At 40.4% G+C, this 25,728-nt stretch overlaps 1 protein-coding gene across 8 annotated transcripts in view; it reads left to right on the top strand.

Moving 5' to 3' along the window:
* dcaf6 (DDB1 and CUL4 associated factor 6) overlaps positions 1-25,728 on the top strand; it is a 77,502-nt gene that overhangs the window by 12,354 nt on the left and 39,420 nt on the right. For all 8 annotated transcript variants that reach the window (XM_012964206.3, XM_012964213.3, XM_012964201.3 and 5 more), the window contains exons 5-9: positions 3,737-3,922; positions 11,519-11,632; positions 13,195-13,330; positions 19,785-19,999; positions 22,344-22,437. In XM_012964206.3, coding sequence (XP_012819660.1) covers positions 3,737-3,922; positions 11,519-11,632; positions 13,195-13,330; positions 19,785-19,999; positions 22,344-22,437 — 745 coding nt within the window. The remainder of the gene's footprint in view (positions 1-3,736; positions 3,923-11,518; positions 11,633-13,194; positions 13,331-19,784; positions 20,000-22,343; positions 22,438-25,728) is intronic.

The raw sequence follows: 25,728 nt of genomic DNA, 5'->3' as shown, positions 1-25,728 counted from the left end.
ATTGTATTATAAGACATACAACTTGAATGGCACACAGCCATAACAACATTCTTTTATTACGGTATTTGAAAATTCAACTTAAAATTAGAAAGGAAACTAGGAAAAAGTTTAAAATGATATGAAAATTCAACTACCCGATTATGCCTATCTATTGGCTAAATTGTTTAAATCAAAACGGTAACACTATGCATTAGAGCTGGGCGGTATGACCAAAAATTTATATCACGGTATTTTCAAAATTATATCGGTATCACGGTATTTGACGGTATATAAATAAAAAAATAAATAATAAATATTGGTGGCCCCCCCCAACACCAACCCCAGCCCCCCCCAACCCCAGCCCCCCCCAACCCCCCCAGCCCCCCCCGCCCCCCCAACCACAACCCCCCCGCCCCCCCAACCACAACCCCCCCAACCGCAGCCACAACCCCCCCAACCACAACCCCCCCAGCCCCCCCAACCACAACCCCCCAGCAGAACTTACCCAACTTGTAGTTCCTCCAGCTCCAGCGATGCGTCCTAGCGTGTGCGCTGACGTCACATGCGCGCCGACGTCACGTACGCACGGGCGCAACCCGGAAGTAACAGGAGAAAAAAAGCAGGAGGCGCGCATACCGGTATAGCGGTATGTTTAAAACTTATACCGTTTTTTTTTTTAAAACCGGTATACCGGTTAAACCGGTATACCGCCCAGCACTACTATGCATGACTGGGTCGATCCTTATGTTATAGAGATTTTATATATATATATATATATATATATATATATATATATATATATATATATATATATATATATATATATATATATATATATACCATAAATTTTTACAATGCACTAAACCATGTAAAATAGAAGGAAGTGCTTTTATTTTAATCTCTTTGGATTCAAATATGTCCATAACTGCTTGAAAACTGCGCTCTACCCAGACCTTATGCCAGCTTCCGGTTTAGACTCTTTAGTATGGGGCTGGGGCCGCCGGCCCTGATAGACTTTAGCACAGTGCAGTGAATATGCGGGGCTTAGCGATGTCACAGGCAGTCCCTTCCTGCTCTACTCTCTACCCCCCCCCCCCACTGGCAGCAGCACAAGCAGAGACACAGAAGAAGGAAACTGGGAGGGGTTTTCTGTTTTACTGTAAAGCCTGAGTAAAGCCTGTCAGTCTGTGACCACTTCCTGTGGGAGACTGAAGCGACACTCCCATCTTTCATTTTGCTGTGGCATTTTGCTGAGGTTGTGTATGCAGCTCTCATATAATGTCAGTTTTAGGAGCTAAAATGCTTTCAAAACATCTTTCTTTTTGCATTATTTCACATTTTGAGGGAGGATGAATATTTTAACTGAATATGAACTTTATATAAAATGTCTCCTTTAAAGGAATTCTGTTTTTCTGATTTTCATGGTGTACTTTTCATCTATAAATGACACTTTTACTATTTAAAATGTTATTCTTCAACCAGCAAATATATATATTTTAAGTTGTAATATTAGTGTGTTGGCAGCAATCTCAGGTCATTTTGCCTGAGCTATTGTCTCTCCTACTCCCACTGGAGGAGTCATGAGTAGGACTTGGATTTTTTACTATTGAGTGCTATCTTGCTACCTTCCCATTGTTCTGCTGATCAGTTTCTGGGAGGAAAGGGAAGGGAGTGACATCATTCCAACTTTGTATTGTATCAGCCAGCTGAAAAGCACTTGTGATCGCTTTTTTTGGCTTTTATTTACTTGAATTGGGAGCACAGATGTCCTTTTTATCCTGAAATACTGAGAGTGGATCTGTGGGAAAACTATCAATAATCAAGAGTAACTTGATTATTTAAAAACCGGTAAACAAGTGATGTTTGAATTGGAATAGTTCCGGTTAAAAATATTTATAATATTTATATTATTATATTATTTATTTTTTTTTTTTAAACTGACAATTTTTATTGGTTTTGTTTGTCATATTGCATTACAACTTTGGCAGACTGCCCCAGTGCAGTGATCTGCGCCCTCAAGACAGTTATTAGGTGAAATCATGAGTAATGATATGGATATGAAAACAAAAAGAAAAAAAAGGGAAATAAGGTAAATGAAATACAGTAACAAATAATGAAAAACAGTGTTGTAGCTGCTGGGACCTATTATTTTGGTAGAGTGGTGGCATATACATCTTTTGCTTTTTGCCAGTTTCTATGGTTGGGGGTATGCTACAATCTTTAGGCCCGTATAGCCATGAATAATTGGGGGTCGTTTTCACAGAGTAGCCAGGGTAGCCAGATTTTATCATAGGCTTCCATATCATTCTGTAGTGTATATGAAAGCTTTTCATTAGAGGCTATGCTGATTATTTTTGCTTTTAGAAGAATAAGTAAACCTTAGAGTAATTCTACTGATAGAAAAAAAATAAACAGCCTCCAGAATTACCTACCTTTGTCCCAGCATTCTGTCTGACCTGGTTCCTCAGTTGGAAGTTAATCCTTTCCTTTGCTTCCTTGTGCAGAGTGAAGGCCCGCCCCCACTTCCTGTTCAGGTCTCTCATAAAAAAAACAAAAAAAAACCCTGCTAATGCACAGACTGGCTCCTGCTGCCTCCACGCATGCCCAGAAGGCTCCCCAGGTCTACTAGAGTAGTCAAATTGAAGAGAGAACTCAACAAGAAGTGGGGGCGGGTCTTCACTCTGCACAAGGAAGCAAAGGAAAGGATTAACTTCTAACTGAGGAACCAGGTCAAAAAGAATGCTAGGACAACGGTAGGTATTTCTGGAGGCTGTTTAGAGTAATTCTACTGAAAGAAAAAAATAAGGTTAACTTATTCTTTAATTTCTGGCCTTACATGTTTTATCAGTTTGACAAATATGAACAAGGTTACTTTGGATTTTTACTCTGATGATTATGAAGCAAAATCCACTTGTTAGGGGAGTTAATTCAGCCCAACCCCATCAGCCACTGATCACATTCATGGTCTGCTATGGTGCTTATAAGTTAGATGAGGGAATCTGACATGAATGACTATATGTAACATTTTATTTTTCCCTGGGGACGGCATCAGAACGGTGTAAATTCTGGGAAAACATAAAATCGGGGTTTTTCTGTATTAAAATAATAAACCAATCCTATAAAATTATCTTAATCCTGATTAACACTTTCTAAAATCAGACAGAATATAATAGCTGAATGTGGTGCAACTTATAAAGCTGTGTATTTTTATTTACTTTTCGAATTTACACCATTATTTTGCTTCACCTTAGACTTCAGGCTGGGAAGATTCCTCTGACCTGGCCACACATCTGGATGGCCAGAACAGGCCCAGTTGGCAGTGTTTATTGGCCAGTGTATGACCTGCTTGTGTCACTCCAGTCCACTGGACAACAGAAGGAAAATATGAATTAATTAATGAGTAAAATGCTGTGTAGAACGCAGGGTAGTTAGCAGGAAAAACTCACGCCCTTTCTACTCAAGAATTTTACACTTTCGTGAACATGGATTTTCATAATGTAATACAGGGTTTAAGTGGTGATTTGTGCTCTATTCTCACAGGACTTTTTTTTACACACCATTTATAAGTATAACTCCTATAGTAGTTTAAAACATTTGGTAATTATTCTTTATAGTATATGAAATTATGATAATTCAGGGTGCATCAAATAGGCTTCTTTAACATTTAATAGTTTTCCATTATTCTGTGCGTCTTATGTGAAATTGTGAAATATTATTTTTATTGTAACACTAATACTTTTTTTTAATTTCTTTTAAGGTCCTGACAAGAATTCGATCAGGTCACAGAGCCAATATTTTTAGTGCAAAGTTCCTGCCTCTTACCAATGACAAGCAGATTATATCCTGCTCCGGAGATGGAGTTATATTTTTTACAGATATTGAGAAAGATGCAGACACAAACAGGCAATGTCAATTTACATGTCATTATGGAACCGCATATGAGGTGAGATGTATTAAAATATCTTCAGAGTTTGTTTATCTGTCTGCAAAGAAAGCTGAAGTACCTGTAACAGACCATGAAACAAAAACACAGTGCTGTCTACACATTATTTAACAACCATTTTAAAAAATAAAATTGAATTAGATACCCTGACTAGTATATAAAAGGCAGTGAAAAAGCATTGGATCTAATTATGGTACAAGTATGGGATCCCTTATCCGGAAACCCATTATCCAGAAAGTTCTGAATTACGGAAAGGCCATATCCCAAAGACTCCATTATAAGCAAATAATTCTAATTTTTAAAAATGATTTCCTTTCCTCTGTAATAATAAACAGTACCTTGTACTTGATCCCAACTAAGATATAATTAATCCTTATTAGAGGCAGAACAGCCCTTTTGGGTTTATTCAATATTTAAATGATTTTTAACAGACTTTCCAAATTACGAAAAGATCCTTTATCAGGAAAACCCCAGGTCCCAAGCATTCTGGATAACAGGTCCCATACCTGTACCATGTTTCTGGGTATGCCCCTGTGAGTAGTAGACTGGGAGGGATGAAAATTGGTTATACACATTCACTGAAACAAACTTTATGGTAGTGCTAGTTTTGGGACCTTGATTAAATAGCAAAGTCCAACTAGAAAGGGAAATTTGAGAACAAACTTCATGTTGGGTTGAAAAACATCAAGTCAAGTCACTGAATGAAATCTGATCTGTTGATGGCTCTGCCACTTTTTCTAAACTTGGACCACAGTTATATAGTAAAAACCACTGTGCAACGTTTGGGGACCCTGGTTTTAATTGTGTCTGAATGGCAGCAATTTAGATTTCACCTCTGAAAGTCAACGAGTGACATCTGATTGGTAGTTGGTGGCTCCGCCCACTTTTTCTAATTTGGAACTGCAGTTACCCAGTGACTAACTCTGCAAAGTTTAGGGGCCCTAGGATTAATAGTTAAAGAACGACAGCAGTTTAAACTTAAACCAATAAAAGTCAATAGGTAAATTGTGATTGGTGGTTGGTGGTGGTGCCCACTTTTTCTAACCTCGAGTTGAAGTCACCCAGTGAGACTGACAGCGTTTTACACTTCACCATTCTAAGTAAGTAGGTGAAATTTGATTGGCTATTGGTGGCTCCGCCCACTTTTTTCTAACTTTGAACGGCAAATACCCAGTGACTAACTCTGGAAAGTATACACAACCCTGGACTTAATATTTAAATAATGGCATCAAATAAACCAATGAAATTTAACAAAATGGCCTGACCCCCCCTCCAAAAAAAATGGTACGGTCCAACCCCCCCAACAAAATGGTACGATCCAACCCCCTTCCAATAAAATGGTACGGCCTAACCCCCTTCCAATAAAATGGTACGGCCTAACCCCCGCCCTCTAATAAAATGGTACGGTCCGAACCCCTCCAACAAAATGGTATGGTCTGATTTCCCCCTCCAACAAAATGGTACGGTCCAACCCCCCTTCCAACAAAATGGTACGGCCTGACCCCCCCTCCAATAAAATGGTACGTCCAACTCCAGTTTGTTGCCAGGGTTCCCAGTCAGTCAGTGGGTGACTACATACTCAATCCCATTTCTTTCATTGTATAGACTTCATATGTTTAAATTTAAACTGCTGCCATTCTTTAAATACCCAGTGACTAACTTTGTAAAGTTTAACAACGCTGGAATTAATACTTAAATAATGGCATCAGTTTAAATATTAACTAATTAAATTTAATGGGTGGAAATGGATTGGCTCTGCTTTGCAAAGTTTGGGGACCTTAGTATTAATATTTAAAGAAAGCAGTTTAAGTTTTACCATAAAAGTCAATAGGTAAAATCTGATTGGCTGTTCACAGCTCCGCCCACATTTTGGCATCCAACAATCATCATATTTTCATTCAGGCTGACCCCATGACTATGTGATTCAAGTTTGGGAATGTAGCCTCAAAGATCGGCAGCAGTTTCAATTTCCCCATAAAAGTCAATGGGTGAAATTTGATTGGCTGTTGGCCCCTCCCACTTTGGGGGTCATCCAACAAATGTCACTGTTTCATTTGGGGTGACCCCATGAATATGTTATTCAAGTTTGGGGGGTGTAGCTTTAAAGCTGTAAGTGTGGCAGCAGTTTAAAAATCTTCCCTGTCAAAGTCAATGGGAAAATTGGGGTGTTCGGAGCGGCTCCCCAAAAAGACGGGGGGGGGGCGGGATCGCTTAGAAAAACACAAGCAACCTGCTCCGCTATACGGTGAAGAAGTGTGGAGAATCTGGGTGTTGTACCCCTAAAACTGTAGGAGGAGTAGCGTTTAGAAAATGGGGGGCGCTAAGAAGAAGAAGAAAAAGCTGAAGTCGAAGAATAGTCTGTGGGTTTTTCAACCCAACATAATGATATGGTTTCATGACAGCCACTGTAACTAAAGATGGGACCGTACCATTTTATTGTTGGGGGGGTCGGACTGTACCATTTTATTGGAGGGGGGTTTCTGACCGTACCATTCTGTTGGAGAGGGGGGGTTGGACCGTACCATTATATTGGAGGGGGGTGTCGGACCGTACCATTTTGTCGGGGGGGTTTTGGACCGTATCATTTTGTTGGGGGGGGGTTGGACCGTACCATTTTGTGTGTGGGGGGGTTTTGGACCGTACCATTATATTGGAGGGGGGTGTCGGACCGTACCATTTTGTCGGGGGGGGGTTTGGACCGTATCATTTTGTTGGGGGGGGTTGGACCGTACCATTTTGTTGGGGGGGTGTCTGACCATACCATTTTGTTGGAGGGGGGTCGGATCATACCATTTTGTTGGAGGGGGGTTGGGCCGTACCATTTTGTTGGAGGGGGGGGTTGGGCCGCACCATTTTGTTGGAGGGGGGGGTTGGGCCGCACCATTTTGTTGGAGGGGGGGGGGTTGGGCCGTACCATTTTGTTGGAGGGGGGGGTTGGGCCGTACCATTTTGTTGGAGGGGGGGGGGGGTTGGGCCGTACCATTTTGTTGGAGGGGGGGGGGTTGGGCCGTACCATTTTGTTGGAGGGGGGGTTGGGCCGTACCATTTTGTTGGAGGGGGGGGGTTGGGCCGTACCATTTTGTTGGAGGGGGGGGGGTTGGGCCGTACCATTTTGTTGGAGGGGGGGGGGGTTGGGCCGTACCATTTTGTTGGAGGGGGGGGGGTTGGGCCGTACCATTTTGTTGGAGGGGGGGGTTGGGTCGTACCATTTTGTTGGAGGGGGGGGTTGGGCCGTACCATAGCATTTTGTTGGAGGGGGTGTCGGATTGTACCATTTTATTGGAGGGGGTTCGGACCGTACCATTTTATTGGAGGGGGTTCGGACAAAACCATTTTGTTAGAGGGGGGGGTCGGACTGTACCATTTTGTTGGAGGGGGGGTCGGATTATACCATTTTGTTGGAGGGGGTTGTTTGGACCACACCATCTTGTTGGAAGGGGGGGTTGGGCGGTACCCTTTTGTTGGAGGGGGAGTGTCGGGCGGTACCCTTTTGTTGGAGGGGGGGTGGTGTCGGACTGTACTATTTTGTTGGAGGGGGTGGTGGTGTCGGACTGTACCATTTTGTTGGAGGGGGGTTGGGCCGTACCATTTTGTTGGAGGGGGGGGGGGTTGGGCCGTACCATTTTGTTGGAGGGGGGGGGGTTGGGCCGTACCATTTTGTTGGAGGGGGGGGGGTTGGGCCGTACCATTTTGTTGGAGGGGGGGGGGTTGGGCCGTACCATTTTGTTGGAGGGGGAGTCAAGCCATACCATTTTATTGAAGGGGGGTCGGACCATACCATTTTGTTGGAGGGGGGGTCGGGCCGTACCATTTAATTGGAGGGAAGGGTTGGGCTGTACCATTTTGTTGGAAGGAGGTTGGGCATACAATTTTATTGGGGGGGGCGGACCGTACCATTTAGTTGAAAGGGGATTGGGCCGTACCATTTTATTGGAGGGGGGTTAAGCCGTACCATTTTGTTGGAGGGGGTTTCAGACTGTACCATTTTGTTGGAAGGGGGTTGCACCGTACCATTTTGTTGGATGGGGGGTTGGACCGTACCATTTTGTTGGATGGGGGGTTGGACCGTACCATTTTGTTGGATGGGGGGTTGGACTGTACCATTTTGTTGGAGGGGGTGTTGGACTGTACCATTTTGTTGGAGGGGGGTGTTGGACTGTACCATTGTGTTGGTGGGGGGGGTTGGGCCGCACCATTTTTTTTGGATGGAGAGGGGGTCGGAGTGTACCATTTTGTTGGTGGGGAGGGGGGGTTTGACCGTACAATTTTGTTTGGGGGGGGGGGTCGGACGGTACCACTTTAGGGGGATGGGGGGATGATAATGATACAGTTTCCTGACCCTCTGTAACTAAAGATTGGAACATTAGCAGTTCACGGTTATTCACTTTCCCCTCCAGACTCACCCTGGCATCAAACCAATAAAATTCTATAGGTGAAATATGATTGGCTGTTTGTGGCTCTGCCCACTTTTCAAAACTAAAACTGCAGTCCCCTAGTGACCAACTGTGAAAAGTTTGGGGACCCTGGGGTTAATACTGTGAGAATGGCAGCAGGTTAAATTTCCCTATTGAAAGTCAATAGGTAAAATCTAATTGGCTGTTGTTGGCTCCACCCACTTTTTCTAACCTTGAAACGCAGTTACCTTGTGCCTAACCCTGCAAAGTTTGGGGACCCCGGCGTTATTTCTGTGAGAATGGCAGCAGGTTGGATTTTCGCCAAGTCAATAGATAAAATCTGATTGGCTGTTCACAGCTCTGCCCACTTTTGGGCATCCAACAATCCTCTTTCATTCGGGCTGACCCCATGACTATGTGATTCAAGTTTGGGGAGTGTGGCCGCAAAGCTGTAAGATTGGCAGCAGTTTCAATTTCCCCATGAAAGTCAATGGCTGAAATTTGATTGGCTGTTGTTGGCCCCACTTTAGGGTCATCCAACAAATGTCGCTGTTTCATTCGAGGTGACCCCATTATTATGTTATTCCAGTGTGTGGGGTGTAGCTTCAAAGCTGTAAGTCTGTCAAAGTCAATGGAAAAATTGGGGTGTTCGGAGGGGCGCCACAAAAAGACGGGGGGCCGGATCGCTTAGAAAAGCACAAGCAACCTGCTCCGCTATAGGGCGAAGAAGTGTGGAGAGTTTGGGTGGTGTACCCCTAAAACTGTAGGAGGAGTAGCGTTTAGAAAATAGGGGGGGGGAAGAAGAAGCAGAAGAAGAATATGAGTATGTTGGGGTTTTCAACCCAACACAATGAAGTAGATTTAAATTTGTCTTTGTTTCTCTGAGATTGACCAGCAGAAATGACTGACCAATTGAAGGAGAACTAAACCCTAAAAATGAATATGGCTAGAAATGCCATATTTTATATACTGAACTTATTTCACCAGCCTAAAGGGTTATTATCTCTGTATCAGCAATGATCCAGGCCTCCAAAGTTCTCACATCTTGAATTTTGTATCTGCAAAACTCACATGCTCAGTGTTCTATGAGCAGCTATGTATATAGCATATCGTGTGTGGGTCAGTCCCTATGCTCAGGTAACTGAAAGCAGCACAAAGCATGTTCAGTGAATCAGCAGAAATACCAAAATATAATGTATAACATTTCTGCTCTATTTCTTAGTTAAGCTTTAGTTCTCCTTTAACTCATGCAGTGCTCTAAGAACTACTGCAAGTGTTCTGCACTGCAAACATGTTTTTGTTGGAAGAATAATTCATGTTATAGTTTTCTTAATATTGAACTCAAAATACATAGGGTAAAGTGCTTGTTAAGTGCTGTTTTCTCAATTGCTGTCTGTAATTGGTAGAAGGTCAGAAGTGCAGCTAATACAGTGGCACTACAAATTAGATGCCTTTGGGGGAATGATTTTTCTGATTGTATGATAGAACAACTGGCAATTATTATATATACATAAGTTCACATGTGGTGTGTTTTGTGTCCAACATTTCAGTATTATGCATCAGCATATTCTGCACAGATATACTATGGGGCTGATTTACTTACCCACGAACGGGTCGAATGGAGTCCGATTGCGTTTTTTTCGTAATGATCGGTACTTTGCGATTTTTTCGTATGTTTTGCGATTTTTTCGGATTCTGTACGAATTTTTCGGATCCAATACGATTTTTGCGTAAAAACGCGAGTTTTCCTATCCATTACGAAAGTTGCGTAAAAAGTTGCGCATTTTGCGTAGCGTTAAAACTTACGCGAAAAGTTGCGCATTTTTCACGTAAGTTTTAATGCTACGCAAAATGCGCAACTTTTTACGCAACTTTCGTAATGGATACGAAAAACTCGCGTTTTTACGCAAAAATCGTATTGGATCCGAAAAATTCGTACAGAATCCGAAAAAATCGCAAAACATACGAAAAAGTCGCAAAATATTCGTTTTCAAGTCGGAACTTTTCCAATTCGGGTCGGATTCGTGGGTTAGTAAATCAGCCCCTATGTGTATTAGTAAAACATTTTTGTATGCACAATGAACTAGATATTGGACATTTTGACACTCTTTATTTAGTTACTTTATTCAGAGAGTGTGTTAATGTTCAGGACAGTGGATGCCCATCAGTGTTTGTTGCTTGCTGATCCAGTAATATGTATAGAATTACCCACTGCTCAATAACTGTTAAGAACTAGCTTGTTTGGGTAAACATCTGAAATGTGGACTGACCACCCTGCCTTTTTACACAAATCAAGTAAAAACGATTCCACATTTTGGCAGTGCTAAAAAAAATCTAAAATATTATTTTCTATTGGTATAGAAAGGGTCAGTAATAAATTCCTCATTTTAGTATTATTTTCTTACAGCTGAGTAGTAAGAAAAGTAGTTCTCAAGGTGCAATTTCAGAAATGTTAAGGTACATGGTGTTACGTGAGAGAAAACAAATCTGTTTTTGCATTTGCTTTTTTATTTGTGGCTCCCTGGTTATCTTATTCAGCCTTTGAAAGACCAAGCCCAGTGCTAAGAAATGTGATAGGCTAATAGGTCCCTGTATCTAATTACTCCTTGTCCTTGTCATGGTGTTGAAATTGTTTCAAGGCCTGTCAGTAAACTTTACCTACTGAAACTTTAGCCACTGAAACATACATCTGCCAGCTCAGTTGTCAACTCATGAATATTTGGTCTGACGTAGAATGAGTATACACAGAAGTATGCTATACAAAGTGAAGAAATTCTGATTTAGTTGAAGGCTTGCATTAAATTGTTCCTAACTCGTGATTTTTAGCTTAATCTTAGGTTAAATTAAATTTGGAATCTGAGCACACAGACCTTGGTTTACCCAGTGCTTTAATTGGGGTGAAGAAAAGTGGAGGGATACTATGTGTACCACGTGGAATGCCACAAATAAGCTTTAATATAATATGTTAATATGTTATAATAAGCCTCACCCACAAATACTTTGTTTTCGCCCACTTTAAAGCAAAGCCATTTTGCTATTTCATGGTTGTGCTTTATGTGATATTAGCCTTAATGTGGTATGACGCATGCATTTTAATAAGGGAGCTGTAAACTTATTTTCATATCAAAATAAATCAAATTTGTAATTTTACATTTGGACATACAGTTGATTACACAAATAGTACAAAACATGTTGTTAACAGATCATGACAGTACCCAATGATCCCTACACATTTTTGTCCTGTGGTGAAGATGGAACGGTTAGATGGTTTGATACCAGGACGAAGACCAGCTGTACTAAAGAAGACTGCAAAGATGTAAGACTAACATTTTTAATGAATATTTTTAGGGGTATTTACTTAGAATAATTCCAGTGCAACTGGTTTATAAAATGATCACTAGAAAGAAACATCACCAAAAATGATATACAATATTTATGGCGCTGGTGCTAAAACATCCTCTATGAAGTGGCCTAATGACTTTAGGATTTGTGGTCCGTAGTGAATCACTAGCAGAATCATAATAATTTTAACCATATAGTCATGGAAAAGGTCAGAAATAGCAAAAATGCAGCATAGTGCCACAGGTCTGCGTTTTATAACTCAAATGCTAGTTTTAAATGGTAAAGCAGTACTGACTTAGGATGTGTATGCTCGTGTTTAATAGAGCAAGGGAAAAGTGGGGCAGCAACGTCCTAACAGCTAAAATGTCAGGTGCTATCTTAAACAAACAGAGGGTGCTTGTAGGGCTGTTTACTCAGGTATTGCTAAAGCTTTCTGCTGAATAAATATTGCGTTCTAGCTTGCACTAATGTGGTTAATCTGTTGGTACAGGTATCAAACCCATTATCCGAATTACGGAAAGATCATCTCCCATAGACTCCATTTTAATCAAATAATTCACATTTTTAAAATAGAACCTGGTACTTGATCCCAACTAAGATAGAATTAATCCTTATTGGAGCCAAAACAAACCTATTGGGTTTAATTTGTGTTTAAATATTTTTTTTTTAGCATATTTAAGGTAGGAGATCCGAATTACGGAAAGACCCCTTATCTGGAAAACCCCAGGTCCCAAGCATTCTTAATAACTGGTCCCATACCTGTAGTAAAATGCCAAAATGCCTTTCCTTCTCCTTTAAGAGATACAATGTTACTGTCACTGTGAAGGAAGGTGTTCCCATGTTTCAAATACTTTTTATTAGACTACAGTAAATTGGTCTAAAAAATTTGTTGACAGTTTAATTTCAAATTTTAGTGGCCATGACTTTTGGGGTGCTTATTACAGTGCACCAGTTCTTAATGGAAATGTGCATTTTCCTACCATGTGTATAAGTTGGCCATATCTCTCCCACCAGAACCACATAATTTCAACTGCATACTGCTCCTCTCCATTCGCCAGCACCATCACATTTTCTTACAAAAAATAGCAGCTTTTACCCGGCAGACATTTTCCAAATGACATCATCAGCAGCAATTTTTATTGATCCTGCTTGGATTGAGCACTGTGGTTAAGATGAGCTCAGAACAGAAGGTTAGGAATAAAAAAAAAACATCTTTTTCCAGCAGAGTGCAGCTACAGCAAAGTTTATATGGAAACCAGTTCCAGCTCTTTATTGGCTGCTAGACTGGAGGGCATGTTTGGTAATCTGTGTTGAGAAGAACTGTGCTCGGTTAGCCACGGGCCAAAGTAAATTCCTGAGTGGGTTAAAGGAGGAGAAGCAATTCTAAGTGATTATGGTATTTAAATATTTAAAAGAGGCTATTGCCATAGACAAATTACATAGGGAGGTAGTGAGGGAACTTTTTGCTCTGTGTTATAACATATTTTTAATATTAGTAGATTTACCTGTACAGCAGCCCTGTTTTATTTTTTTCAGGATATTCTAATAAACTGCAGACGAGCTGCTACCTCAATTGCAATTTGTCCAACGGCACCATACTATCTTGCAGTTGGATGTTCGGACAGCTCAGTGAGAATATATGATCGCCGTATGCTTGGAACTAGAGCAACGAGTAAGTAATGACCAGTGTGTGTGTGCAAGGTTAGTAATTTTAGCAATATTTGTAACTGCCATCTAAAGAATACAGTTTTGTACATATTACTGCTAATCCATGTAGAAGAATTAGTAGAGCGCAGAAATCTTAACAAGCTATACCTGAACTTAGAAACATTGTTTCTCACATTTAATTAAATAAGCAGCTTTTGGCAGAGAGCCCAGAAAGTTAACTAGGAACACCTGCACTTAGATTGTAATTACAACCAGAAAGGGAAGGTTGAGAACAAACTTCATGTTGGGTTGTAAAATGTGTAAGAGTTCCCATACACGTTGAGATCCTCTCGCCTGGCGAGGTCCCCAAGCGAGCGGATCTTCTCCCTATATACTCACCTACGGGTGGGCAATATCAGGTGAATAAAGTCTAATTTGGTCGTTTGGCACCTGGCCCCAACCCAATTTCCCTATTTTTGAACTTCAGTCCCCCAGTGGCCAACTTTGCAAAGTTTGGGGACTCAGGCATAAAAAATGTGGGACTGACAGCATTTTACACTTCACCATTGAAAGTAAATAGATGAAATGTGATTGGCTATTGGTGGCTCGCCCACTTTTTCTAACTTTGAACAGCAAATACCCAGTGACTAACTTTGGATAGTTTAACAACCCTGAAATTAATATTAAATAATGGCATCAGTTTAAATATAAACCCATAAAATTTAATGGGTGGAAATGGATTGGTTGTTGGTGGCTCTGTGCACTTTAACTAACCCTGAATACGAATATGCAAGGTTTGGGAACCCTGAGTGTGAGAAAGGCAGCATTTTAAATTTAAACCAAAAAAATTCAATAGGTAAAGTCTGACTGACTGTTGGTGACCCCTCCCACCTTTTCTAACTCTGAACCATAGTTACTTGGTGACTAGCTCTGCAAAGTTTGGGGACATAAGTATTAATATTTAAAGAATGGCAGCAGTTTAAATGTAAACATATAAAGTCTACAGGTGAAATCTGATTGGCTGTTGGTGGCTCCGCCCACTTTTTCAAAACTAAAACTGAAGTCCCCTAGTGACCAACTGTGAAAAGTTTGGTGACCCTGGTGTTAATACTGGGAGAATGGCAGCAGGTTGGATTTCCCCATTGAAAGTCAATAGGTAAAATCTGACTGTTCTGATCTGGCTGTTTTTCTAACCTTGAACTGCAGTTACCTGGTACATAACTCTGCAAAGTTTGGGGACCCTGATGTTATTACTGTGAGAATGGCAGCAGGTTGAATTTCTGCCAAGTCAATAGGTAAAATCTCATTGGCTGTTCACAGCTCTGTCAACTTTTAGGCATCCAATAATCGTCATATTTTCATTCAGGCTGACCCCATGACTATGCGATTCAAGTTTGGGGAGTGTAGCCTCAAAGCTGCAAGATGGGCAGCAGTTTCAATTTCCCCCAAGTCTTGGAGGAACTGAGACTTGCAGCTTTAAGGGAAAAACTGTAATAACACATAAAACGACCCCAAAACCCCCAGAAATGTGTCCAAACTTCAAATAACCTGCCAAATGTAGTAAAATAGGAGTGGTTTTTAGGGGTGTGGTTGCAAAAATGGGCAGGGTCATAAGAAATTTGCTGTGCTATGTGCACCATTTCGTTTTTCCCTCTTTCCATTTTTCAAATGTTGGGAGGTATGCAATAGAGTGAAAAACTGTACTTTAAAAGGTAGAAAAATCCACCATTCCAATCTACTGCACCTGCATACCAGGATCAGAGAGAAGATCTAATAAGATTGCAATGTTATTCTCCCCTGATGTTCCCCTTGACTTGTGCAGTTTTAAGTTTGCAGGAGCACCAACCTAGGGTACCTGAGGGGGGTGTGCCTAACATGTGACACCCCTTAATGATAATAACATTTCTTATTCTATAAAAACAGGAAATAACCTTCAAAGTTGCCCATAACCGCTCTTCACCTTACGGAGGTTTGGAGATGGAAAAACCCCACAGCAAGAATCTACTCCTGCCACTCACTTACCCACAAGTCCCTATCTAGAATTGATCTGGCATTCGCCCCAGCAGATTTATTGCCCACGGTCGACACAATACAATATCTACCCCAAGCCTTGTCAGATCACTCCCCACTTAGCCTCTCTCTCCGCTGGAACCCATCCCCGGTAGACAGGTTATGGAGATTAAGTCCTCTATGGCTTAAAAATGAAATAGTTGCAAGTCAAAATCAAAAAGCATATACAGAATTCTGGGAATTAAACAATAATTCTGCTTCACCATTAATGCTTTGGGACGCCTCTAAGGCAGTCATGAGGGGTGAATTAACAGCTGTAATATCCCAAGCGAGAAATGAGAAAAAAGAACAGTTAAATGAGGCGGAAAAAACCTTTATAACAGCAGAAACTACACACACCCAGAACCCTACAGAAAACACATATGAACAGCTCCTATCTGCAAGGAACTCCCTTAGCCGGGCTACTATCTCATTAACAAGGAAAGCAGTACTATACCAAAATCAGCGCATATTTGAGCAAGGGGACAAGAATAGCAAGCTACTAGCCTACCTCTCCAAACCCCAAAACAACTCTACAGCGATACCCCATATTTGCCAAGATGACGGCACACTCACCACAGAACCCAAGAACATTGCACAACAGTTTGCTTCCTACTACAAAAATTTGTACAAAACCACAACTACCTACTCTAAGACACAGCTAACACAGTACCTAGCAAGCATACCCATCCCAAAAATAGCCCCAACAGAAAAGGCATATTTAGATGCCCCACTCACAAAACAAGAAGTTGCCGATGCCATTGCCACCCTCCCCTCTAATAAGACACCAGGTCCGGATGGACTACCATCTAATTGGTATAAGGCACTAGCTGAACACATCCCCACTAAGCTGCTAGAAACGTTACAATATGCCTATGACAACCAAGCACTACCTGTATCCTTTGCTGAGGCACTAATAGTGGTCATCCCGAAGCCGGGCAAAGATCCATCCCTCTGCTCCTCATACCGCCCCATCTCTCTAATTAACACTGATGCCAAAATTTTGGCCAAAATTCTAGCGACAATGCTCCAACGGGTGGTCCCTGACCTTGTACACCCGGATCAGTCAGGCTTCATGCCCGGGAGATCCACTGACATTAACTTAAGAAGACTCTTCACCAATCTGCAAATCCCTCACTTAGAGACCGATACCAGAGTTGTTGCCTCCCTAGATTCAGCCAAAGCCTTTGACTCAATTGAATGGGGATACTTATGGGAGGTCTTGTCCGGCTTCGGCTTTGGCCAAACATTTTTAAAGTGGATCAAACTATTATACCAGCATCCCACAGCAAGAGTCAGAGTAAATGGGATTACATCTCCTGCATTTTCCCTGGAGAGAGGGACTCGCCAAGGCTGTCCGCTCTCACCAATATTATTTGCCCTAGCCATAGAGCCTTTAGCCATACTGATCAGGAACTCCCCAGATATTAGAGGCCTTACATATGGTAATATCCAAGAAAAATTATCACTATACGCAGATGATCTACTAATATACCTGGCAGATTCAAGTGCTTCGCTGACCTCTCTGCTGCAACAGGTGGACAAATTTGGACACTACTCCGGTCTGCGAATCAACTGGGATAAATCAATCCTCTGCCCTATAGATCCTCTCCAACCACAACCAATAATACCCAATATACCTTTAAAATGGGCCAATCAATTTAAATATTTAGGAGTCTGGATAACCGCAGATCCTACCAAATACATACTACTTAACCTAGACCCCTTGCTGTCAGATCTCAAAACCCGACTGATTCAATGGTCCAAGTTACCACTTTCACTCTGGGGCCGCATAAATATAATAAAAATGATATACCTCCCCAAATTTTTATACATACTACAAAATGCCCCAATTTTTATCCCTAAAACTTTCTTTAAGAAGCTTAACCAGATTATCCTACCATTTATTTGGAACAATCGCCTGGCCTGGACAAAACTATGCGCTCCACTAATGGAGGGAGGCCTAGCCTTCCCCCACTTTTTTCAATACTTCTTAGCCTCACAAATACATTACCTACACTGGTGCTTCATTCATGACCGCTACAATCCAAATCTACAGCTTCAGGCAACAATACTCGGCTCCCTGGAAGGATTACGCAACTTTCCTTACCGGCATCTTAAAGATACAGCCCCACTGCCAACAACTCTAACTACTCCACATAAAGCCTGGACCACAGCACTTATACTACTCAAACACCCGCCACCCTTACTTACATCTAGACTTCCACTATGGGGCAACAAATATCTACCACAATTTAGGACACTACAAAATTTCATTTATTGGCCTCGCCATAATATTAAATACCTGGGAGATCTTATGGAACACTCAACCTTCCCAACATACCTGCAGATCCGAGAGAAAGCACAGCAACCTACTCTCCCCTTTTACAAATATTTACAGTTGCGATCAGTGTTCAGGGACCAATTTGCCACTCTCACCCCCCAACTCATTTATTTACCAGTGGAGGCTACTTTACAATCTAGTAACCCAGTAAAGCTCACCTCAAATCTATATCAAAATCTACTTTCAACAGGTCCAAAACCCTTCCACTCTGCACAAGTGTGGTGGACTTCCCAAATACCAGCACTCACCCAAGACGATTGGGAAGAGGCAACAGACGCAATGTACAACTGTCTTATATCTACCAGAGACAGACTTATACAGTATAAAACCTTCCATCACCTGTATATCACACCACTAAGATTGCACCAGATGGGCCGTACCCCAACAAATCACTGCCCTAGATGTGCAGCAAGCTCTGCCAACTTTTTTCACATGATCTGGTCATGCCCCCATATCGCTAAATTCTGGTTAGCAGTGACCAAATATCCATCAAACAACTTAGCCTTCCCCACTGTGACCGCTCCTGAAACCTGCTTGCTAGGAGTCCTAGACACTATAATTGCCCAAAATAGCTCCCGGCTACGCTACAGAATATTGCTGTTCTATGCCAAAAAAACAATTGCAATGCACTGGATGGGCACTACCCTCCCCACTGTCACAGCCTGGAAGAATCGAGTGAACGCTGTTGTCCCTCTTTACAAACTTAGATATGAGAACAGGGGCGTGTCCGATAAATTCGATAAAGTTTGGGGTCCTTGGTGTGATCTGGAGGGAAACTGAAGGACTCTACTCCCATTCACAGGGTAAAATCCCCGGCGTTTCCCCACTTCTCTCTACCACATCCTGAGCACTTAGCTCAGTAGGTTGATGTACCCAATACTAGGTAACTGCCGCCAGATCCACCCTTAAACTTTGTATTGTTACACTTTCCCCCTTGATGTTTGTAACAAACCTTAAAGACAGACCTGAAAAGAAAGACTAGCATATTCTATTTACTGTAATGTTAAATGTGTTATTTTATGTTTTTGTTTGTATAAAAAGCAATAAAACATACCTTTCAAAAAAAAAAGTTGCCCATAACATCTCCATATGTTCTGATCTTGTTAGGGTGCAAGTCTTCAAAACATTAAAAGAAATTTAGTTTATAACTCACTGGAAAGTGAGTTCATACCTCATTAAAGGAGATGGAAAGACAAAAATCACTGGGGGTGCCAAATGTTGGGCACCCCCAGTGATTGTAATCGCTTACTTTTTTACCTCAGGCTAGTGCTTCTGTTAGAATAAAATCGCAGAAGTCAGGAGTAGCTGCAAGCAAATGTTTTCTCATGTGCAGTAGAGTGAAGAAGCCGGCTTTTTTTTGTTAAAAGTTCGGCTTTTCACTCTACTGCGCGTGCAAAAGCGGCACAAAGACAGAAGAAGGAAGAGGAGACACTGGCTGGCAGCTACCCTGGGCTGGTGCAGTTTTTAGCACCCAGGGTAAAAGTTAAGTGATTAAAATCACTGGGGGGTGCCTAAAATTTTGGCACCCCCCAGTGACGTAGCCTTTCCTTCTCCTTTAAAGAAACAGATGCTTGTTGGCTTATAAATTTTTATGCAGAATGCACTGCTTTCTGTGCTGCCATTTAGAGTGAGTGGATAACTAATCGGCTTTGCATTATGGATTTGTATTTTATATAAACTTTATAACTGACAAAAGCCCAGAGCAGGTACTCTAAATCATCAAAAAAGGGGGAGATACTGTAGGCATCTTTGGAGGCATATGTATTTAATGCTAGTTTTCTTTAGTTTCTATTCAAATTGTATATATGTATATCTGTTTCTGAACAAAATACCATATTTGCTTTACATTACAAGAATCCCAACAAAAACTAAAAGGTATGCTAGTTCAGTATATAATTTGTATATACTGGTATGTTTTATTTGTGCTTCATAAATTGTGCTTACCCAGTAAGGAAAGACAAAATGAGGCATTACTTGAAAAAATCCATATATGTTTGCCTAAAATAAAGGGTTATGCATGTAAGTGATTCCAAAAAACAGAAGCCTGAATGATGTGCTGAAATGTAATTTATTATTTGTTTCTTAGACAATTATTCAAATCGTGGAACTACAGGAATGTGTGTCCGCTTTGTTCCCTCACATCTTACCAACAAATCCTGCAGAGTGACCTCTTTATGCTATAGTGAAGATGGGCAAGAGGTTCTAGTGAGCTACTCCTCTGACTACATTTACCTATTTGATCCTAAAAATGACCAAGCAAAAGAGCTCAAATTGCCATCATCTGATCAGAAAAGGGAGGAGGTAAATGTCAGCAAAACTCTTTATTAAGGTGCTAAAAAAAGGCAAAAAAAGTTGTTTTCATAAATAATGTTTCAGCTGGCTGTAAGCAAAAGGGAAATACTAAAAGTCTTACAGTGCAGGTGCCATATCGATGACACATCCTTAAGGATCATTTAGCAAATTACTAATTTGGTGTTGTCTTTTTTAGAATCTATATATTCTGACAGGAATTCTGTTATGATTTTTATGGTAAAGTTTTTATTACTATATTACACTATTCATATTGCAAATAATCAATTCTACCATTTAAAATTGTATTTTTGAACCAATAAATGTATCTTTTTAATTGTAAAATTGGTGTGTAGGCAGCCATCTCCGTGCATTGTGCCTGATACTGAACTTTCAGAAGGAGCCAGCGCTACACATTAAAACTGCTTTCAGATAATCTATAAAGGCGGAGTGAGCAGATGTCTAACATAATAGCCAGAACTCATCAGCTCTCTAAGCTGTTAGTTAGTCAGCGACTTTAGGGGGGGCCACATGGGATATAACTGTTCAGTTAGTTTGTGAGCACGCAGGTCAGATTCAAATGCAAACTGAAAGCCATTGTGGAAAGCCCTTTGCATTGCTTCGGTAAGTCATGCAAATTTTCCTCCTGCAGGCAACTTTGTGGAACTTAGGGAAACTAAGCGATGCAAAGGGCTTTCCACCGGCAACTCCTGTTGTTGGAGGTAGAAAGCCATTTTGGAGTGGTTAGTTACCAGTGATAGCAGAGATCTATCACGACCAACTGAACCGCTCCATGGGTTCTTACCTTAAGGGCTCCAGGAAAATACCTGGAAAGGTACAGTAATTGTTTGACCTGTTAGGGTAATGTCCCACAGGGTGATTAGTCACCGGTAATAAACCTCTGCTACCATGGCCGACTATTCTCCCCAAAAAGCCTTTCAACCTGCAATAAAGGGAATCACTGGTGGAAAGGCGCATGTGTGGCTTTGGAAAACTGAAGCGATGCGTAGCCTTTCCATCGGCAATTCCCTTTATCGCCGGTGGAAAGGCTTTTCTGGGAGATTCACTCCATGGGACATTACACTTATTTTGCTTTATTGCCATGAATCCCAGTATGGGGCCAGTACTATTGCAGGATTCTGATCCTGTGTTTAATTAGTGACCACAGTAGCAAAGGTTTTATTATATAGGGTTTTTGTTTGCCTGAAATTGTCACAAAAGTGGACATTTTCTGCGCACTACTAATATGAATAATTGGCTGCCAACATCTCTACTTCTTGAGATACACATTTAAGTACTGTGCAAAATCTTTATGCCCATAGAACCACGCACTTTGGCAGGTTATCTGAAACAACTAAAGCCAAAGGCAATTTAGTTTCAAGCTTTACCTGCAAAAATCACTTTCCAACAGCCTTCTGTAAATTTCAGAAGACAGTAGTCAGCACACTTGTAGAAAAATCCAGTTTAGTTTTGTCCTTAGAGTGCCAAGAATGCAATATAACCTGATTACATGAAATTTTGACATGCTATTAAAGTATTTCAATTCTCACCAGAGAATGAACAAGACATGCATTTAGATGTCATTATTTTAAAATGGTTACTTATAGACAGATACTTAAAAGATTCCAGATTTGACACTAAGCACCATTAAAGGAACAGTAACACCAAAAAATGAAAATGTAGTGTGTTTTCTTCAGAAAGACTACTATAGTTTAAAAAAAATACCGTGCTGTTTAGCCATGGGGACAGCCATTCAAAAGGAGAAACCTTTAGACCAATTCGGCAGCTTATCTGTCCGTGTGTGGGCACCCCCCGATGGGTACCTGAACGAGATCTGGTCTAAAACCTCGATCGGACAGGTATGATTTCAGATCAGGGACTGCATTGACTCGTTGATTCAGTTTTCAGTCCGACTATGCCTATCCCCGCTGGTTTAATTTGATCATTTGGCCCCACCTTAGATGACCACCCAAGGGGCATCAGTCTGCGCCATCACACCAACCTGAAAAAGAATGAAAAATGGCAAATAACAAAATTGGCAATTTGCTGTCCCACAGGGCAGTGTATAGAAAGCAATGAATGACATTTGATCCTTTCATTACTGAAGTACTAAAGTCTTTGTATTCCAGATTGTTTATCTGTTATTTTCAATGCAGACCAGCCTCTGCTGCTGCAAACAAGCTTATTGTATATAAATGGTAATGCAGAGTAACAGTTCATTGAATTCAGAAAGTAGCTCTTTATTTTTGGTCATACTGCCCTTTTAAGTGCTTTTCAGATTTCTATTTGAGGAAAAAAATATTGGTATTAGTTAATAGTGTAGCCCTTGAATATAAAATTGATTTTGTTTTAATAGGTAAGGCAACCCCCTGTTAAGCGCCTAAGACTCCGAGGAGATTGGTCTGATACAGGTCCAAGGGCAAGACCTGAAAGTGAACGAGAAAGAGATGGTATGTTCTTATTTGATCATGTTATTTGTACTGCCTATAAACAATAGGGATGGTTAATCCATAGTCTTTTGATATGGACAGATATTTTGTGGCAACAAAAGAGAGTGCCACTAGTAACCACTGTAGATCAACTCACCAAATCAAATAAGTCCAGGTGCACCAACCCCAGTCCCTCAGCTCAGGAAGTGGGAAAGAGCCAGCAATAGAAACACAAGGGGGCTTCCAGGGACTTCAGGAAATCCACAGGACCAATCCAGATTCACAGGCCCTCTTTTGTTCATATTGCTGACAGATATTTTGTGGATCTTTTCGTATTTGGCAAAACTCAAAAATTATCGAAACAAATCCAAACCCTTCTGTGCATGGTCAACTGAACAAAATAAAAAAGCACTGAAATTTTTGTTACATGACATGAGGCAGTGTTATCAGTCTTTCAGTCTAAGCCCTGCTTGGATTACAGTCCTAGGAAAACATTGCATCAGTCATACATCCATGGTTCCAAAAATATCTAGAACATTGCATTAGTACACCACAAATCTTGCTAATTGACCTTCAAGATGTGCTGTTGTGTGTGTGTATATACGAGACAAAATAGTAATTCACCCCAAATTTAACCCTAAATGTTCTTCAGGCAGAGCCCCACCTTCCACTGGTCCAAACACCCCCAAAATGGGAACAATACAATAATAGCATATAATATATGTCTGTATCTATTTGCAATATATACAAAGGGATTCTGTCATGATTTTTATGGTGTAAATTTTTATTGCTAAATTACACTATTTAAATAGCAAATAGTTCACTCTACCATTTACAATTTTATTCTGGAACCAACAAATGTATTTTTTAAATTGAAATATTGGTGTATAGGCAGCTATCTTCGAATATAGCTAGCCCCACATTAAATTTAAAAATTAAATATAAAAAAAAAATCTGTTTGTACTGTTTATATATTACATTTATTGTGTGCACTTTACATTGCTTCTGCAATAGAATAGCATTATTTGTTTCTAACTAGTTCAAGTTTGTGAAGCTGGAATATATGCAAGGTAAGCTACATTTTGAAATAGGGTTTCATATGTCATTTGTTTGCATTTGTCATGCAAGTAACTGATGATCAGTCTTTTTCTTTAAACCTTTCTTGTAGCCATATAAGTGTTTGGCACCATAGGGTGTCACCCACCAAGTTTAAAATTTTCTTATAAAAAAAAAAGTCATGCCTTCTGGATAGAATATATCTGTTGAGATTCATGCTTTAAAAAGCATCTGAATATGGTTGGCACACATGAACACTTTTCATATTTGTGTTGCTTCCCAACTCTCTTTACATTTGAGTGTGGCTCACAGGTAAAAAAAGATTGGGGATCCCTGCTATAGAGAATTGAGACAATTTGCAGTTGGTCTTCATTTTTTAATTGTGATTTCCAAATTATTAGCTTTTTGTGCAGCGGCTCTCCAATATAGCTTTTCAGCAGCTGCCTGGATGATAGGGTCCAATTTCACCTAGCAACCAGGCAGTGGTTTAAAAGAGAGACAGGAGTATGAATGTAGAAGGGTCTAGCTAGAAAGATAATTAATTAAATATAACAATAGCGATTAAAACCTCACAAGGCAATGTTTTTTTGGCTCTGGGGTCATTGACCAACTTTTAAAAATTAGAAAGTCAGAAGAGGAAGGCAGTTCAAAAACAATCAAAATAAAAAATGAAGGCCTATTAAAAAGTTGCTTAGAGTAGGCCATCCTATAACCTGAAGGTAAACTGTTCAAAAAGGAACAGTAACACCTTAAACTGAAAATGTATTAAAGCAATTAAAATATAATATACAGTTGCCTGCAGTGGTAACTGTGTTTTCTTTAAAAAGAATGCTATAGGTTATATAAATAACTTGCTGTGAAGTCATGGGGGCAGTTGTTCTAGCTGGAAAAGAAGAGAAAGGCACAGGTTACATAGCTGATAACCAATAAAACACCATTGTATACTACAAAGCTTATCCTTTATTTGCAATGTAACCTGTGCCTTTTCTCCTTTTTACCAGCTTAAAGTGGACCCGTCACCCAGACATAAAAAGCTGTATAATAAAAGTCCTTTTCAAATTAAACATGAAACCCCAAATCATTTTTTTATTACCACATCTATACCCATTATAAAGGCATTTAAAAATCCCACCTGTCAGTCATATATTGCCTGCCCCGCCTCTATGCCTTAGGCATAGAGGTGTGGCAGACAGTTACTTTCACTTTCAATTCAGAACTTTTTAGATGTTGCTGCTCTCCTCACATTCCCCCTCCCTCCTCACCATGTAATTATGTAGCCAGTGCATGGATATGAGCATCAGTTCCCCCCATACTGGCACAGAAACAAGATACTGGCAGGATGCAATGCCTGCTTTGATAACAGTATCCACAAAATGGCACCTGCCTGCTTGCTGCAATTGTGAATTCCAAGGCTGAAGAAAATAAGATTAAAATAATTTATATAGTGTAAGTAAAGTTTATTTTGCTTGACAAACACAATAGAAAACAATTTGGAATTATTTCTTAAGGTGACAGGTCCCCTTTAAGTGGCTGCCCCTGTGGCTACACAGCACCTTTTTTTTATATAATCTATAGTAGTTTTTCTGAAGAGCACACAACTATTTCAAAAACACCATTCTTGCCAGTGCAGGGCAACAGTACATGATATTTTCATTACACTGCTACATTTTAATTTCTTGGTGTTACTGTTCCTTTAAGGGTTTAAAATGCAGTGGAATCCCCTACTACTAAAAGCTAATGTTGCTTGGATAAGTGATGAAAAGTTTTTAAGAATGCTCAAAAGTCCAATTGCTTTAGAGTTATTTCTACAAGATATTATAAATTAAAACCTTCATAGACATACTTTTAAATTAGTTACTCTATCATTAAAGGAACAGTAACACCAAAAACTGAAAGTGTATAAAAGTAATTACAATATAATGTACTGTTGCCCTGCAATGGTGCAACTGGCATGTTTGCCTCCAAAGGACTACTGTAGGTTAAATAAACAAAGCTGCTGTGTAGCCATGGGGACAGCCATTCAAAGGAGAAAAGGCACAGGTTACTTAGCAGATAGCAGATAAAACCCCATTATATTCTACAGAACTTATCTGTTATCTTCTATATTTCTCCTTTCTTCCAGCTTGAATGGCTGCCCCCATGGATACCAGCAGCTTTGTTTATAAAAACTATAGTGGCGTTTCTGTAGCAAACGCACCAGTTTTAACCGTGCACGGCAACAGTACATTATATTTTAATTACTTTAAAACAATTTTA

Source organism: Xenopus tropicalis, chromosome 2, assembly GCF_000004195.4.
Source record: "Xenopus tropicalis strain Nigerian chromosome 2, UCB_Xtro_10.0, whole genome shotgun sequence".
In the NCBI taxonomy this organism is placed as follows: domain Eukaryota; kingdom Metazoa; phylum Chordata; class Amphibia; order Anura; family Pipidae; genus Xenopus; species Xenopus tropicalis.
This window is presented reverse-complemented; position numbering and strand designations above follow the sequence as displayed.